Raw genomic sequence first — 15,406 nt, forward strand, 5'->3', positions numbered from 1 at the left:
TCAAGCATCCCCCTGGGCATGAAAGAAAATCTGTACAAATCCAGGGGGCCAAATCTGTACACAAACCGATTCAACCAAGGAAAGAATAACACAATTTCAGCATAAAAACACAAACTGATGCTATAATGGAATGAATCACACAATCTCCGCTATGAATCACGTAAATCTGAGGGAGATCAGAGGATGACCTAAAACGGCTGAGGAAGAAGACAGCACCGAGAGAGGTGGCCCAGACATGTATGAATCTTTTTGCTCGAAAGGCAACAAGTGATTAGAAGGCATTGGCATTTCACCAGTTGAAACAAAGAAGATCCTAAATAAGATGTATTGAGTTGCGTAAAGACAAGGAACCAATTACTTTAGAAGTTATGTTTTGATTAGTTAATTGATGTTTGAAAATTCATTCTACCATTTCAGAAAGTTGTTCTTTGGGTTTGTCAGAGGCCAAATTCTGTCAGAAAGCCTCAGGCCCGCAGTTCACCAATAGCCAAACTACAATAGTAAACTCTCTCAGCTTTACTTTTATCCAGTTAGAAAATTCTGTCAGCTCCAACCATTGTCAGAGAACCTCATCATGTTCCTGTAACTGTAAGAAAGAATCTCCTTGTCTGTATACGATCGGTTTGAAGCAAATTAAACTATTAGCATCATTTACACTACTGCAGATTAGAACCCGGGAGCTAGCTAAAGCGAAATTCCTTGGGAGAATCAAAATGGAGCAAACACAACCCCGAGTGCCACACGTAGTCTTGTTGCCTTTCCCTTCACTTGGCCACATCAAACCCTTGCTCAGCCTGGCAGAGCTTCTCAGCCATGCCAGTTTCCAAGTCACCTTCCTAAACCCTCAGCAGATCCACGATCGTCTCCTTCTCTCCATGGATATGCCTGCATTCCACCGTCGGCACCCTGAATTTGAGTTCTTGTCCATGCCTGACCCTGTTCGTCGGTCAAGTGATCGTCCACGCCCCGGCCTATTTAGCCTTCATGACAACATATTATCTTTAGGGTCTGTGATCAAGCCAGCGCTCGGTGAGCTTTTGATTTCTTTCAATCGGGAAAGGGGACGGCGACAGCCTGCAACGTGCATAATAGCAGATGGGTTATTGTCATCTCCTGTTATTGATGTTGCAGAGCAATTTGAGATTCCTTTCTTCGCTTTGCGAACATCGAGTGCTTGTTGCATCTGGGCTTACTTTAATCTACCAAAGCTCGTGGAAGAAGGGGATGTTCCTTTTCAAGGTTAGTTGGGGATCAAATCTTCTTAACTATCTTCAATAAGTACTTTTTATACGCTTGGATCAGTGTTTTTGTGGTTCCGATTCTTGAAATACACGTTTAGACAGTCTTTTTTTTTAGTGGATTTCATGTTTTCCTTTTGGATTAATTGGTTTTGTCTAGGAATCAGTTTTAAAACTAGAAAACAAACCTTAAATTATTTACTATAATTAAGTAAAAGAACAAGAGAAGTTCTATCCTAACTGTACACAGCATATGACTAACAAGCTTGTTGTATTTCACTTGCCAGTCCTAGCATTAATTATTGAATACCCAATTTTTTTTAGAATAATGTTTATCCAGCTTTTCATTTGAGATGCTGAAGCAATGATGTTGCTTATATGCCATCCTTTTGTTTTTGAGATTGTTTCATTTCACTTTGAATTGCAATCAAACCTTTGATTTTAGTTGCAGATGAAGACATGGACAAGCTGGTCACTTGCATTCCGGGACTGGAGAATGTTGTTCGACGCCGTGATCTTCCAGGAATTTTCAGGATCGAGAGAGCCAATGATCCAGCTTTGGAATACTTTATCAACGATCAAACCTTAGTCTTGCCACGAGCATCTGGTTTGATACTCAATACTTTTGATGAACTTGAAGCACCCGTGATAGCTAAACTTGGTTCTCATTTTACCAAAGTCTACACTGTCGGCCCTTTGCATAGTCTTTCTACTGTCCGCATGAAGGACCTGATATCTGTAGCATCAGGCGAAAATATTCTATGGAAAGAAGACACAAGTTGCATGACTTGGCTTGATTCTCAGCTGTCAAAATCAGTTATTTTTGTTAGCTTTGGTAGTGTAATCAGCTTTACGCGTGACCAGATGTTCGAGTTGTGGCATGGCTTGGTTAATTGCGGTAAACCCTTTTTGTGGGTCATTCGACAAGACTCAATTATTGGGGAGGATGGTCCAAGCTTAATCTTGGGGAAGCTTAAAGACATGACAGGAGATAAAGGGCTGCTGGTGAGTTGGGCACCTCAAGAACTGGTCTTGACACATCCAGCCATCGGTGGGTTCTTCACTCATAGCGGATGGAACTCAACCTTGGAGAGTATATTTGCAGGCGTGCCCATGATCTGTTGGCCTGCAATCGGTGACCAGCAAATGAACAGCAGGTTTGTGAGTGATGTGTGGAAAATCGGTTTTGACATGAAAGATTCGTGTGATAGATCATTGATTGAGAAAATGGTGAGAGATCTGATGGAGGATAAAAGAGAAGAGATCATGAAATCAGTGAATGAGATTAAAAAGTTGGCTCATGAGGCTGTCAAGGAAGGGGGGTCTTCTTTCTGCAACCTCGACAAATTGATTGATGACATACGGTTAAGGAGTCATTTAGCTCACAACAATTCTGAAGGCAAGAAGTGATCTGAAGGTATTATCACTTCACTGGTAATAACATTGTATTGTCATTATAAAACAATGTATTGGAACCTATGTTTTAATCAGATGAATGATAATACATTGATGCTTAATTTATTTTTTCAAATTTTAATGCTTAATTTAACATTACATGTGTTCATATAAAGACATGTTACCATTATCCACTACTCGTGACTTTGCGATGAGGCAACCACATGTTCTGGTCTTGCCCTTCCCTGCCCAAGGCCACATCAAACCCATGCTCTGCCTAGCAGAACTCCTCTGTCAAGCTGGTCTCCGGGTCACTTTCCTCAACACCCACCATAGTCACCGTCGTTTAAACAACCTCCAAGACCTCTCCACTCGGTTCCCCACCCTTCATTTCGAGTCTGTATCCGATGGACTCCCTGAAGATCATCCACGTAACCTTGTACACTTCATGCACTTAGTGCACTCAATCAAGAATGTTACCAAGCCACTTCTCCGGGATTTGCTTACCTCTTTGTCCCTTAAAACTGATATTCCTCCTGTTAGTTGCATAATCGCAGATGGGATTTTGTCTTTTGCCATTGACGTTGCAGAAGAGTTACAAATAACAGTGATTATCTTTCGAACTATAAGTAGTTGTTGCTTGTGGTCTTATCTTTGTGTTCCCAAGCTCATTCAACAAGGAGAGCTTCAATTTTCAGGTAAGCTTTTAAACTGCTCAACTTCAATTCTACATTTATTTTTAGTGTTATATTTGAAAAATTTTAGCAAGATAAAATTGTTACAGATAGTGATATGGGTCAGAAAGTTAGCAGCGTTCCAGAAATGAAAGGCAGTTTAAGACTGCATGATCGGCCTTATTCTTTCGGATTGAAACAATTGGAAGACCCTAACTTTCAATTCTTTGTAAGCGAGACTCAAGCCATGACTCGAGCTTCTGCTGTTATCTTCAATACATTTGACTCCCTGGAAGCTCCTGTTCTCTCTCAAATGATCCCCCTTCTTCCTAAAGTTTACACCATTGGACCTCTCCATGCTCTCCGGAAAGCTCGTCTTGGAGATCTATCACAACATTCATCATTCAACGGCAACCTGAGGGAAGCAGACCACAACTGCATCACTTGGCTTGACTCACAGCCGCTAAGATCTGTTGTTTATGTGAGTTTCGGAAGCCATGTGGTTTTAACAAGTGAAGAATTATTGGAGTTCTGGCACGGGCTGGTGAACAGCGGTAAGCGGTTCCTGTGGGTCCTTAGACCAGACATAATCGCAGGAGAGAAGGACCATAACCAAATCATTGCACGAGAGCCCGATTTGGGGACAAAAGAAAAAGGGTTGCTTGTGGATTGGGCTCCCCAAGAGGAGGTCTTGGCTCATCCATCGGTGGGTGGGTTCTTGACCCACTGCGGTTGGAACTCGACCCTTGAAAGCATGGTGGCTGGTGTCCCTATGCTATGTTGGCCCAAACTACCTGACCAATTGGTCAACAGCAGTTGCGTGAGTGAGGTGTGGAAGATTGGACTTGACCTGAAGGATATGTGTGATAGGTCAACGGTGGAGAAGATGGTCAGGGCATTGATGGAAGATCGAAGGGAGGAGGTTATGAGATCAGTGGATGGAATTTCGAAGCTGGCTCGAGAGAGTGTTAGCCATGGCGGGTCTTCCTCTAGCAACTTAGAGATGCTAATTCAAGAACTTGAAACTTAATAACATGTTATGATGGAGTACTTTGGTTTCAATTATCTTGCATATGTATACATAAAGTTCATTCTTCCAAAGTTCAAAATCCAGGAGCTTAACTATAGCAAAAAATCTATGAAAATGGAGCAACAGCAGCTAGAACTTCAAGCACCCCACACAGTCTTCTTGCCCTTCCCTGCCCAAGGCCGCGTCAAACCCATGCTCAAACTAGCAGAGCTTCTCAGTTATGCTAGCTCCCAAGTCACCTTCACAAACACTGAATACGTCCACGATCATTTACTTTATATATATGTAATATTAAAAAAAACTTTAAAAACTCGATATGACTGTTAGAATCGAGTGTTACAAAGCTGGATAATACACACCTTTTTGGTGCTTGAATCATATTCAATTGCGTGTAACCTAGGCATTCCTGGTGAGAGGTTTCATGGAGGGTATAAGGGAGAACAAACTATGAAATCAATAGACGAGATTGCAAAGCAAGCTCAGGATATAGTGTCCAGGAAGGTGGGTCTTCTGATAGCAACCTGGAGAAATTGATTGAACACATAATAAGGTCAATGAATCTGACAACTTTGATCAAATGTCAGCCAGAGAATTAAGCACTGCTGGTCCAGTAATTATTATCCGAATCTTGCAACAATTAATAAAATTAGATTAATGCTGAATTGCTATTAGAATTATTAAGATTTTGATTTCTGATGTTGGGCAGTATCTTTTCACCCCATGGAGAGAACAAGTTAGAAAGATAGGTTCTTCAATTAATGTTAATCCAATGTCCTATCGTCAAGAAATTGTAAGTGGAATATTCAAATTATAAATATCATATTTGAGAGTTAGGTAAGCACTTGTGACGCTGCTACCTAATCTTTTTAATAAAAGAGTTAGGTAAAAGAAATCAATTGTGATAAAGTTACAAATCTTACTAAAGTGAATCATCAATATTTAGAAACTTCATTAAACTAAAATTAGCCTAAAATTAGATTAAATAAAAAAAATATATTATATTTATATTTTTTAAAAAATAATAATTTAATAATATATTCGTGTATCAACTTAATTTAATTAAAAGATAAAAACAAGAAGAAATGTATTGCTGTTTGTCCTCCAATTCCAGTCTCGTGGATCACAATCAGATAGCCGACAATAGTGTGCGTGGAGCCTCATGTCTGCATGATCAGATATTGATGTTTCCTAGGAGTTTTCTACCTATATTTGGGTGTTATCATCCGGAATTGAGCAACCAATAGCCCAAAGCAAATTGTTATCTAATAATGGAGCAACCAGAACCCCAAGTTCCTCACGTAGTCTTCTTGCCCTTCCCTGCACATGGCCACATCAAACCCATGTTTAGGCTAGCAGAACTTCTCAGTCATGCCAATTTCCAAGTCGCCTTCCTAAACACTCAACGCAACCACGACCTTCTCCTTCTTTCCTCCGATATTCCAGCATTCCGTAGCCGGTATCCTAATTTTCAGCTCTTGCCCTACCCTGATAAAGTCCCACTCGGTCTTGATCCACATAGACGGTCCGAACAAGGTTTTGTTGACCTTTTGCTCTCTACAAAAGCTGCGGCGAAGCAAGCTTTGAGTGAGTTGTTGAAGAAAAAAACAGGGCTGCGGCCTCCCACGTGCATCATAGCAGATTGGGCAATCATGTGTTCTTCCGCCATGGATGTTGCCAAGGAGTTTGGGAATATTCCTGTCTTCGCCTTTCAAGGAGGGTGTGCTCACTACATGTGGATGGACTTTCATCTCTTGAAGCTCATCGAAGAAGGGGAAGTTCCATTACGAGGTTGTAGGCATGCATATATAGTTGCTGTGACCATCTAACTCTCTTGACTTTTAATTTTTCTTGTGTGAACAGTGAGAAATTAAACCATATTCTGTTTAACAGATAAAGATATGGACAAGCCGGTCACTTCCATTTCAGGATTGGGAATGTCTGTTCGACGCCGGGATCTATCGGGTTTTGCCAGGTTTGACACAGTTTGCAAACAAGTCATAGAAATCAGTACTAATTATGGATCCTCAGCTGTGTCTCAAGCATATGGTGTGATACTTAACACCTTTGACAAACTCGAAGCCCCAGTAATCTTTAAACTTAGCTCTTTTTGGCCTTTTAAAATTTACACCATTGGTCCTTTGCATGGTCTGCTTAATAACTATTGTATTAAGGATTCAAATCCTTTACATTCAATCAATGTTACTATCTGCAAAGAAGACACAAGCTGCATTACATGGCTGGATTCTCAACCATCAGGATCAGTCATTTTTGTTAGCTTTGGGAGTTTGGTAAGTTTATCTCGCAGCCAAATCCTTGAGATTGGGCAGGGTTTACTCAATAGCTGCAGGCCTTTCTTGTGGGTCATTCTACCCAACCCCATTGTTGGACAACAAGAAGATGATTCAACTCCAGGACAAATCCTGATGGAGCTTGAAAACATGTCGAAGGAGAAAGGGTTGATAGTGAGTTGGGCGCCTCAAGAAAAGGTCTTAGCCCATCCAGCCATCGGTGGGTTCTTGACGCATAGTGGATGGAATTCAACCATGGAGAGCATTTACGCGAGGGTGCCCATGATTTGTTGGCCTACGGGAGCTGACCAGCTAGTCAACAGCAGATGTGTGAGTGAATTATGGAGGATTGGTTTTGACATGAAAGATACATGTGATAGATCAACGGTTGAGAAACTGGTGAATGATCTAATGGAAGATAAGAGAGATGAGATAATGAAATCAATGGATAAGATTACAAGGCAGGCAGAAGAGAGTGTCCAGGAAGGTGGATCTTCGTATTGCAACCTCCAGCGGTTGATTACTGATATACGATCACTCATTCCTACATAATGTTGCTAGCAAAAGATTACCAAGCAGGCTTGAAATAGTGTAGGATGGATCTTCGGTTTGCATCTTGGCAAAGTTGATACTTTTGCGTAGGGAACGAAAGGGATACTTTTGTTGTGTGGTTTTCTTGCAGAGCCTGGATTTTAAGTTGATATGGGTCTATTAACAACTTAAAATCTGGTGATGTTCTTGTACTCTTACAAGAATTTGATTTAAATCCGTGTTGTGTTGAAATGAAATGCCTTTTTTTCAAAATAAAAAAAACTTGGAAAAGTTGATAGAAATCATAAAGGATCAATGAGTCCTTCGGCTTGTGAAGTGTCTGAAGACATGTAATCAATGGAAAACCATTGTTGAGAAGAAGACTTAAACACTTTTTTTTTTGGAAGGGCATGAACATTTTATTGAAAGAACCGGCAAGGGGGTTGCTACAAAAAAGCAGAGACGTAGAAAGAAATCCCTTCAGCTGCTAATACCCTGTTACAGAGAAACCAAATGGGTCACACTCAGCCAAAAAATATTCATGCCCACCTGTACATGCAAAAATACCTCAAAATAAATATCCATTTTCCATGCTAAAAATAAAGAAAGAATAGGAATGAATTGAAACCATCGCAAATCATTATCATCAAATCAATGACAGGCGAAACATTAAAAAACTATAGAGAATTTACCCATTCGCATAACAGCTGTTTTGGCAAAAGAAAGAAATAAACTATGCCAATGAAATAAACACTATCACTCCATTACTTATTTATATGAAATAAACACAATCACTCCATTACTTATTTAATTATTTTTTTCATAGGCTGGACAGCTTAATAATCTAGTTGCTGATATCAATGGATTTGAGTTTTGTCTTCTTCTCTTCCACCTTTGGCATTGTCACAGTCAGCACTCCATTTTCCATTGTTGCTTTCACTTCATCAACCTTTGCATTTTCTGGTAACCTGAATCTCCTAAGGAACTTTCCACGTCCCCTCTCTATACGGTGCCACTTCTCATTCTTGTCCTCTTTCTCCACACTTCTTTCTCCACTTAACTGAAGAACCCTTCCTTCCTCGATTTCCACTTTCACTTCTTCCTTTTTCAGTCCAGGAAGATCAGCCTTGATTACATGAGCCTCTGGGGTCTCTTTCCAATCGATTTGGGCATTGGCAAATGTTGAAATCTCATCATTAGAATTTAAAGGTGCCCAGATATCTGAAGAGAATGGGTCGAAGATAATCCTGTTGCCAAAAATAGATGGAATCAGGGACATTTTCTTTGTTTTTTCGAAGGTAGTGATGCAAGAAAGATTTTAGGGAACAACTCTTAATGCTAGTTCTTTCACTGAATAAGAAAAAAAAGCTTGGATGCGATTTATATATAAAGTTTGGCTTGTAGGATCTTGAAGTTTCGGGGCCATTCTCTTTTGATTGTCTTGGAAATCGGTGGATGGCTCGATGCTTCATGTTTCTTCTGAAATCTTCCACCAAGTTCCATCTACAATCCTCCTCTTTGCGTGGCAGCCACTGCCATTCCATTCACAGGACAGATGAGAAGGTTCTGGCTCATGGACCAGGGCCTGGCTATGATTTATTTCATGTGCTAACACCTACGGGCTTACTTGCCACCTCTAGAAATCTTGGACTTTGAAAGAAACTTAACATCCTGCCAGGACCCATCGGTCTTCTCTTTGTCGTTTTTCAGTGCCTTTCAAACCCAATTTAGTATGGGTTAAGTCGGTCCTAATGTTATGCTGATAACACGGCGTCAATGTTCCTTGCATCAGCCTTACCCTCGAACCAATTTAGCAACATATTCTATTCTAAAAAGGATTATCCTCTCGTGCACAGGAACTCCATTCAACATTGAGGGACAACATATATTCGGATGCCATATTCGTCTACATCCCTTCATCCATAAATTCTATTCAGGACAGGCAACATTTCCATCTTCTTTAAAAGAGGATTCCTCCCCCGAAATATCATGGACACACACACACACACAATTAGCATTACACTATAGATTGTTGTACATTTAGAATCCCATTGTTCCCTTTTAAATACTTATCCCGATATCTTAGCCTTTCATAGCAATATAGCATCAACATTTATATCATTAATTTGTTTCATTTCAAGGGTTAACTGTCACCTTAGTACCTAGACGTCTCCTTAGCTAGTTGTTTCACAACGATGTCGAAGGTTCCGAATAGCTATTTGCACGAGCCTTTCTACCAGCAAGCCTGGGATCCGTTCCAGGAATTCAACTTCGGGGGCACTCTGGTTGCGCCTCGTCCTGCTTTCTCCTCCGGATCACCGTTCGCGCTGGCGAACCTGGACTGGAAAGAGACCCCAGAAGCTCACGTGCTCAAAGCGGATCTTCCAGGGCTGAACAGGAACGAAGTGAAGTTGGAATTGGAGGACGGGAGGATCCTCTGCATCAGCGGGGACAAGAGCTCGGAGAAAGAAGTGAAGAGCGACAATTGGCACCGCGTGGAGTGGAGCAGCGGCTCGTTCGTGAGGCGGTTCAGGTTGCCTGAGGATGCAAAGGTTGATAAGCTGACGGCATATTTGGAGAACGGGGTGCTCACCGTGACAGTTCCTAAAAAAGAAGCCAGGAAAGGCAACCAGAAAAGAACCATTCAGATCCTTGGCTAGTGTGAGAGATTCTGCTTCTGCTTTAAGAATTTCATGAGGGAAATGAGAGGTTTGAGAGTTAAAGCCCAACTATTAAGACTTCATGATCATATAAAATAAAGAAATGTGATCTGAGTGTGCATGTGTACTACTCTTATATATTATTATTAAAATAAATATAATTAATAAATACTAGTAATGTTCCTCTTATTATTAGCTAATCTCTAGTTTAATATTAGGGTTATGATGGATTTACTATAATCAAAATTTATTTGAATTAAACTTGTTAACTATAAAAACACCATCGAGTTTTTGAAGGCAATTAAGTAAACAGTTTTATATTTGATGTATTGTACACTATCAATTAACTGCAAGATGACGCATCATTAATACACAACGAGTGAATTAATATCGTTTTTTTGTTAATAAATAAATTTAAAAAGATAAATACCCACAATTTTAAAACTATTTATTTTGAAAAGATTTTTAAACTTTTATTTTATATAACATAATTATGTATAGATACTATATAAGCTTACTGTATATCAAATACAAATCTTCAAAATTATACTATTACATAAAATCTCATAATTCTAGTCAAATTATATACTAAATGCAATGGTTTTTATTTTTTTTTCTGTTAATAAATTGTATTCTAGATGTTGTAATTATAACTTCCATCACATCTATGTTAGACTATTACTATTGGCAATATAATAACCATTTACTCTTTTAGAGGCGATTATCTTGAAAATCAAACAGAAGAAGAAGATGATGTTCCTGCCTTGGGCCCCTGCTGAGAAACTTCTACAGTGTTTACACTGGCTAAAACTCAAAAAGGACCAGAGCCCATGTGCCAACACCATGCCCATCTCTTCTCTTTGCCTTTCCACTGGCGACCCACAGATAGACATACGCTACACAGCTTTTAGTTAATTAATCATAAAGCAGGGAAATTAGTTGATAAAGACAGAATAAGATCTAAAATCTCTGCTTCAATGCGTCATTGGCTGGAATTATTTAAGCTGGAGATTAGTACAAAAAGATAAAGTAGCTTCTTATCTCTGCCTTGGCAGTCATTCGGTCCGTGCGAACTTGGAAATGTCAGTTCCAGGGGAATTGCTTGGGATCGAGTTTTGCAGGATTCTAAAGTACACTTCTCTTTTTCTCCTTCAATCCTTCCCCCACGCCCCTTCCGAGCACGTACAAGCCAAAGACATGACCAATCAACATCCCCCTGGAAGATTATAACCATGGAAGAGTAAGCCACCTGCCCTGGAAATGAGCGTGGAACCATGCAAACTCAATAAACCCAGCTTTAGAAATGAAGAAAAAAAGAAGAAAGATTCTGTATTTTCTTCTGTTCCCTCTTTAAAACCCTGCTTCTCTTCTTTCCCAAATACAAAACAATAAGAAAGAACAGAGGAAAAGGAAGTAATTGAAGTCGATGGTGAACATGGTGGAAACGACATCGGCTTGGAACACGACAGGACTCCACGTGCATCGGAAGTCGCTGTTGCACATGAGTTTCTACTGGGGACACAAATCCGAAATCCTCTTCTCCGGTTGGCCGGGTTCCAACTCGGGCATGTACGCGTTGGCCTTGATGTTCGTGTTCGCCTTGGCAGTGACCGTGGAGTGGCTCTCTTACTGCAGCATCATCAAGCCTGGAGCTAACAAGGTCGCCGCTGGGTTCTTTCAGACGGCGATGCACACGGTGCGTGCAGGGCTGAGCTACATGGTGATGCTGGCTGTCATGTCGTTTAACGGTGGCGTTTTCCTCGCCGCGGTTTTCGGACACGCGGTGGGGTTCTTGGTTTTCGGGAGTCGGGCTTTTAGAAAGTCCGGCGGGTCCGAGAAGAAGCCGGACCTTCCCCCCAGGAAGTAGGAAAATGCTGTGTTTAAGTGGAAATTGAGGGGGTAATTGATTTTCCATGTGTTTACTCTTTACTCTCTGTGTGTTTTGATTGACAGAAGTTAATCTCTTGTAATTTGGGTTACTTGTTGTGCAACTTTGAACAACTTCATAAGAATTTTGCATTCATTTTCCCTCATGAATTGTTATAAAAAAAAAAACTTAAATTTCACTTTTAATTTAATGTTAGTGCAAAAAAAAAAAGGTTTCAATACTAAGTTGGTAATTTGATTTAAGGCTTATAAATGAACAAAATATTTAATCTTCCCCAATTCCATTAAATTTGATAAATTTACATCTGACACGAAATTAAGCAGATTTAAATTTAAAATAATTTTGTTTTATATTTTAAACTTGTCAAATATATTTAATCAATTTAAAAAAAATTATAAATGTAAAGATTTTGAGACAATGATATAATTCGCAGCTCTATTTTTAATATTGAGGATAAATCTTTACAAATTATTATTTGACAAAAGAAACCATATTTGCTTTTGTATGTTGTTAAAACTTAGGGAAATTTTGTCATTTTTTTCCATTTTTGGTACAAATTAAGGTTATAACGCTCAAAAATCAAAATCAAAACTTAGGAAAACAGGATCAAACTAACCTCAATAATCAAGATTATAATCCTATAAGGGGATGATGGTGTCGAAATTGATTAGCTTGTCAAGTTTCTATGTAACCCAAAAGGGTAAGTTTATTATTTTAATTAAATATTGATTCCTTCTACTTACAATTAAAAAAAGAATCCCCTACTATTATAGGATGATAATCTCCCTTCTTTTACAACCATGAAAACTTGCAACCCATTGATTCCGAAAGCAGTTACAAGAATTAAATTGTTAAACAAGTTGAGTGATCATATATATTGAGTGAATGTATATAGGTATAGTATATATGTGACACGACTACGATAATTGATAATGAGTTTAACTAGGGTTAGCATCACATGTGTTACCTGAAATTTGTGTCGGCCTCCGGACCACGTTTTCAGACTATTTGAAGAATTCATGGCTATATATACATGTGGATGTCGTGCAAGTTGAAAGCCTGAAGTGAAGAAAGCAAAATAAAAAACGTAATCTGCGTATCTCCGTTGTCTCATCTTTCTCCAAGAAATGGTCCGATTTCGATCTCAATCTCATTCTCTAACTCTCCTCTGTCAGATTCTCTCTCCATTGTTGCTACTGATCTTCATGATCATCATCCATCCTTCATATGCAGATGAACCTGATGAACCTTTGCGTGGAAAAGACCTTGTGAACGAGGTCTGCAACCATACGTCGGACTACAAGTTCTGTGTCGACACTCTATTTCCGAGCGCAGCATCTGCCCCGTCGGCGACGGCCGGGGAGATCGCTAATACCGCTTTGCGTTTTGCACAAGTCAAAGCAACCGACGCCCGAGTCCTCATAGCTAGCCTCCTGCTCAAGAATTCTTCCAGCTCCACCGACCGCCGGCTTCTCCAGAGATGTCAGCTGGATAACAACAAGACGATCCGGGAGCTTTCGTCGGCTAACGATGACTTGAACTCCGATTCCATTGACAGCATGGTCGAAGATCTGAACAACGCTGCTAATGCCACGAGAAGTTGCCAGGATACCATCCGAGAAACCCCTTTTTCTTCAGCACTGGATAACAAGAACATTGAAGTGATTAAGCTTTGTGAAATTGGCGTCGTCTCCACCAAATTCTTCACCATTGATGATTTCACTTAAGCTTTTGTTTTTTAAACTTAACAGATGGAGAAAAGGGTTTTGTTTGAAACTATGGGAGTGCACAATTTCCATGAAAATAAACCATGTTAATGGTATAAGCAGAAGACCAAATAAACCGTATGTAATCCATGGCCATCCAAGGTCAAATAGCAGTTCATATTTTGTTTGATGTGATTGTAAGAACCCATTGTTAGATTAATTATATTACTGTATGCGATATTTGGTGTAATTAATGACAATTAAGTCAATTATCAAAATGATTAGCTTAAAAAAAAAAATCTCTATACAATTATAAGTCGCAAACAAAGTTCAAGAAAATGAGAATGGAAGGTGCACTTTCCCTGTATTTGGTATCAATTTAAAATGGTTTATGACATATACTCATCTTGTGCATTTAATTGTACTTTTTAGGAACCAAACATTATAGTATTTAACATTTGATGTTTATTCATCCAAAAAGAAAAAAAGGGTGAAATATTTACATTCTTCCTCTAGCGGTAAACCAAATGATTGACTAAAAAAGATTAGGAAGGAAGAGGAAGAAGGGAAGGGGAATCAGCTTGTATTAGGGCCCTTCTATTAAGGTCCACAGCTTTATTGGACATGCTGATCTCTTTCCAAATCTACAGGTAGAGGGCCCAATTAAGTTGCTATAGATTAAAATATTACTTATAAATATACATAGAGTTTGGTTCTTGACCAAACCAATAAAAAAAAGATAGGATTGGGTTAAAAGCTTCACATTAGTCCAATCTAAATAGTACAATCTCTTTAATTCATATTTAATGCAGAAATTTCGAGGGAAGATCAACTTGTAAGCAACATTATTAGCTGATGGTGGTACAAGGATAATAATAATTAAGTAAAAAAAATCTAGTAGCTAGAACTTCTCTGACAACTTATTCATCTTCAAACAATGATCACGTCAGAGACTGCAATGGACAAGAAAGTTCACATCCCATCAAACAACACCGTCAGAAGAGGGGAAGCTGGTAATTTTCCTCCCCCAACTAGTTATTAGATGTAGACCTTGTAGCTTGTTTCACAGGGACTGCTTATCATTTGTGAACTAGTACTTCAAAGTGGCAGAAACAAACAAAACATTGAGAAAATTAAGTAAAGGGAAAGGCAAGAATCTGCTAAGGGTACCAATTGGTCATTATCCCCAAGGTGTTAATTCGTCGTTATTTCCTGCTTCTTTTTATTTAAAACAGATACTCCCAAAGAAAATTAGCTTGCACTTTCTCCAATTTTCTCTAGTTTTTCTCCCTCCCGGCCTCTCTCTCTCTCTCCCTGAAAATGTCTGATCATGGTGGCATGGACATGCCAACGCCGGCAGGGTCAACGTCAAACGGTAGCATGAAATCAATGGATATGCACATGAGCTTCTACTGGGGTAAAGATGTGATAGTTCTCTTCTCTGGGTGGCCGGAAAGCAACTCCGGCATGTATGTACTGGCAATCTTCTTCGTGCTGTTGCTAGGCGCCGCCATCGAGGTTTTGTCTATGTTGCCACCGGTTAAACCTGGCACCAAACCTGTCCTCGGAGCTTTCACTCAGGCCAGTGTTTATGCCGTCCGAATGTGCTTTGCTTACATGGTTATGCTCTCTGTCATGTCCTACAATCTTGGAATCTTCATAGCTGCCGTTGCTGGTCATGCTATCGGGTTCTTCATCGTCAAGCTTCGTGCTCTGCAGGCTAAGGAAACCACCGAGCAGCGGTACATGTCTCCCGACGGCATCGCTTCTAAGATTTGATGTTACGGTATACCAGTCATGTTGCCTGAGCTTTAACTTAGAGCTTGTAAATCAAATGGAGTTTTTCATACTCTCTTTGGTATCAAGAACTTATAATCAAGTTGCTCATAGCTTTGTCTCTCATTTACTCAAGCAATTTTCATTCGCCAAATGATCTATGAATGGTTCACTTTGCAAGGTTCTTTGTTATACTTTAGGGGAATGGATCTGAATTTTT

The 15,406-nt window shown here is 39.6% G+C and overlaps 8 protein-coding genes and 1 long non-coding RNA gene across 11 annotated transcripts; 7 read left to right on the forward strand and 2 right to left on the reverse strand.

The window, feature by feature from the left end:
- LOC18597640 (7-deoxyloganetic acid glucosyltransferase) lies at positions 339–3,273 on the forward strand. 3 transcript variants are annotated; one of them, XM_018122108.1, is made up of 3 exons: positions 339–1,239; positions 1,684–2,655; positions 3,177–3,259. In XM_018122108.1, exons 1-2 carry the CDS (start codon positions 714–716, stop codon positions 2,646–2,648), a joined length of 1,491 nt encoding a protein of 496 aa, XP_017977597.1. In that variant the 5' UTR covers positions 339–713; the 3' UTR covers positions 2,649–2,655; positions 3,177–3,259. The 3 variants fall into 3 exon arrangements, with proteins under 3 accessions (XP_017977597.1, XP_007026847.2, XP_007026848.2); XM_007026785.2 differs by having other exon boundaries at positions 340–1,239; positions 3,191–3,273; XM_007026786.2 differs by lacking the exon at positions 3,177–3,259 and having other exon boundaries at positions 348–1,239; positions 1,690–2,769.
- Positions 2,796–4,372, forward strand: LOC18597641 (7-deoxyloganetic acid glucosyltransferase). The gene is made up of 2 exons (XM_007026787.2): positions 2,796–3,331; positions 3,418–4,372. The coding sequence occupies exons 1-2, from the start codon at positions 2,812–2,814 to the stop codon at positions 4,335–4,337; spliced, it is 1,440 nt and encodes a 479-aa protein (XP_007026849.2). The 5' UTR covers positions 2,796–2,811; the 3' UTR covers positions 4,338–4,372.
- Positions 4,351–4,928, reverse strand: LOC108662323. Its single transcript, XR_001928237.1, has 2 exons — positions 4,697–4,928; positions 4,351–4,587 (listed from the first exon to the last, which is right to left on the reverse strand). It is a non-coding gene; the product is annotated as an uncharacterized LOC108662323 (long non-coding RNA).
- LOC18597642 (7-deoxyloganetic acid glucosyltransferase) lies at positions 5,539–7,877 on the forward strand. Its single transcript, XM_007026789.2, has 2 exons — positions 5,539–6,125; positions 6,228–7,877. The coding sequence occupies exons 1-2, from the start codon at positions 5,606–5,608 to the stop codon at positions 7,175–7,177; spliced, it is 1,470 nt and encodes a 489-aa protein (XP_007026851.2). The 5' UTR covers positions 5,539–5,605; the 3' UTR covers positions 7,178–7,877.
- Positions 7,901–8,511, reverse strand: LOC18597643 (class I heat shock protein). The gene has a single exon (XM_007026790.2). It carries the CDS (start codon positions 8,433–8,435, stop codon positions 8,001–8,003), a length of 435 nt encoding a protein of 144 aa, XP_007026852.2. The 5' UTR covers positions 8,436–8,511; the 3' UTR covers positions 7,901–8,000.
- On the forward strand, positions 9,160–9,912 carry LOC18597644 (18.1 kDa class I heat shock protein). The gene has a single exon (XM_007026791.2). It carries the CDS (start codon positions 9,352–9,354, stop codon positions 9,814–9,816), a length of 465 nt encoding a protein of 154 aa, XP_007026853.1. The 5' UTR covers positions 9,160–9,351; the 3' UTR covers positions 9,817–9,912.
- On the forward strand, positions 10,546–11,840 carry LOC18597645 (copper transporter 4). The gene has a single exon (XM_018121186.1). The coding sequence runs from the start codon at positions 11,243–11,245 to the stop codon at positions 11,681–11,683; it is 441 nt and encodes a 146-aa protein (XP_017976675.1). The 5' UTR covers positions 10,546–11,242; the 3' UTR covers positions 11,684–11,840.
- Positions 12,745–13,686, forward strand: LOC18597646. The gene has a single exon (XM_018120689.1). It carries the CDS (start codon positions 12,832–12,834, stop codon positions 13,429–13,431), a length of 600 nt encoding a protein of 199 aa, XP_017976178.1. The 5' UTR covers positions 12,745–12,831; the 3' UTR covers positions 13,432–13,686.
- Positions 14,518–15,383, forward strand: LOC18597647 (copper transporter 6). The gene has a single exon (XM_007026794.2). The coding sequence runs from the start codon at positions 14,731–14,733 to the stop codon at positions 15,187–15,189; it is 459 nt and encodes a 152-aa protein (XP_007026856.1). The 5' UTR covers positions 14,518–14,730; the 3' UTR covers positions 15,190–15,383.

Source organism: Theobroma cacao, chromosome 5 (assembly GCF_000208745.1).
Source record: "Theobroma cacao cultivar B97-61/B2 chromosome 5, Criollo_cocoa_genome_V2, whole genome shotgun sequence".
Classification (NCBI taxonomy): Eukaryota; Viridiplantae; Streptophyta; class Magnoliopsida; order Malvales; family Malvaceae; genus Theobroma; species Theobroma cacao.

What these genes read in the sequence shown, in the direction of transcription:
- LOC18597640 (XM_018122108.1), top strand. Translation starts at nt 714, where the DNA reads ATGGAGCAAACACAACCCCGAGTGCCACACGTAGTCTTGTTGCCTTTC. An exon ending in AGGGGATGTTCCTTTTCAAG is followed by an intron (nt 1,240 to 1,683) that starts GTTAGTTGGGGA and finishes CTTTGATTTTAG; the next exon opens with TTGCAGATGAAGACATGGAC.
- LOC18597641 (XM_007026787.2), top strand. Translation starts at nt 2,812, where the DNA reads ATGTTACCATTATCCACTACTCGTGACTTTGCGATGAGGCAACCACAT. An exon ending in AGGAGAGCTTCAATTTTCAG is followed by an intron (nt 3,332 to 3,417) that starts GTAAGCTTTTAA and finishes AAATTGTTACAG; the next exon opens with ATAGTGATATGGGTCAGAAA.
- LOC18597642 (XM_007026789.2), top strand. Translation starts at nt 5,606, where the DNA reads ATGGAGCAACCAGAACCCCAAGTTCCTCACGTAGTCTTCTTGCCCTTC. An exon ending in AGGGGAAGTTCCATTACGAG is followed by an intron (nt 6,126 to 6,227) that starts GTTGTAGGCATG and finishes TCTGTTTAACAG; the next exon opens with ATAAAGATATGGACAAGCCG.
- LOC18597643 (XM_007026790.2), bottom strand. Translation starts at nt 8,435, where the DNA reads ATGTCCCTGATTCCATCTATTTTTGGCAACAGGATTATCTTCGACCCA.
- LOC18597644 (XM_007026791.2), top strand. Translation starts at nt 9,352, where the DNA reads ATGTCGAAGGTTCCGAATAGCTATTTGCACGAGCCTTTCTACCAGCAA.
- LOC18597645 (XM_018121186.1), top strand. Translation starts at nt 11,243, where the DNA reads ATGGTGAACATGGTGGAAACGACATCGGCTTGGAACACGACAGGACTC.
- LOC18597646 (XM_018120689.1), top strand. Translation starts at nt 12,832, where the DNA reads ATGGTCCGATTTCGATCTCAATCTCATTCTCTAACTCTCCTCTGTCAG.
- LOC18597647 (XM_007026794.2), top strand. Translation starts at nt 14,731, where the DNA reads ATGTCTGATCATGGTGGCATGGACATGCCAACGCCGGCAGGGTCAACG.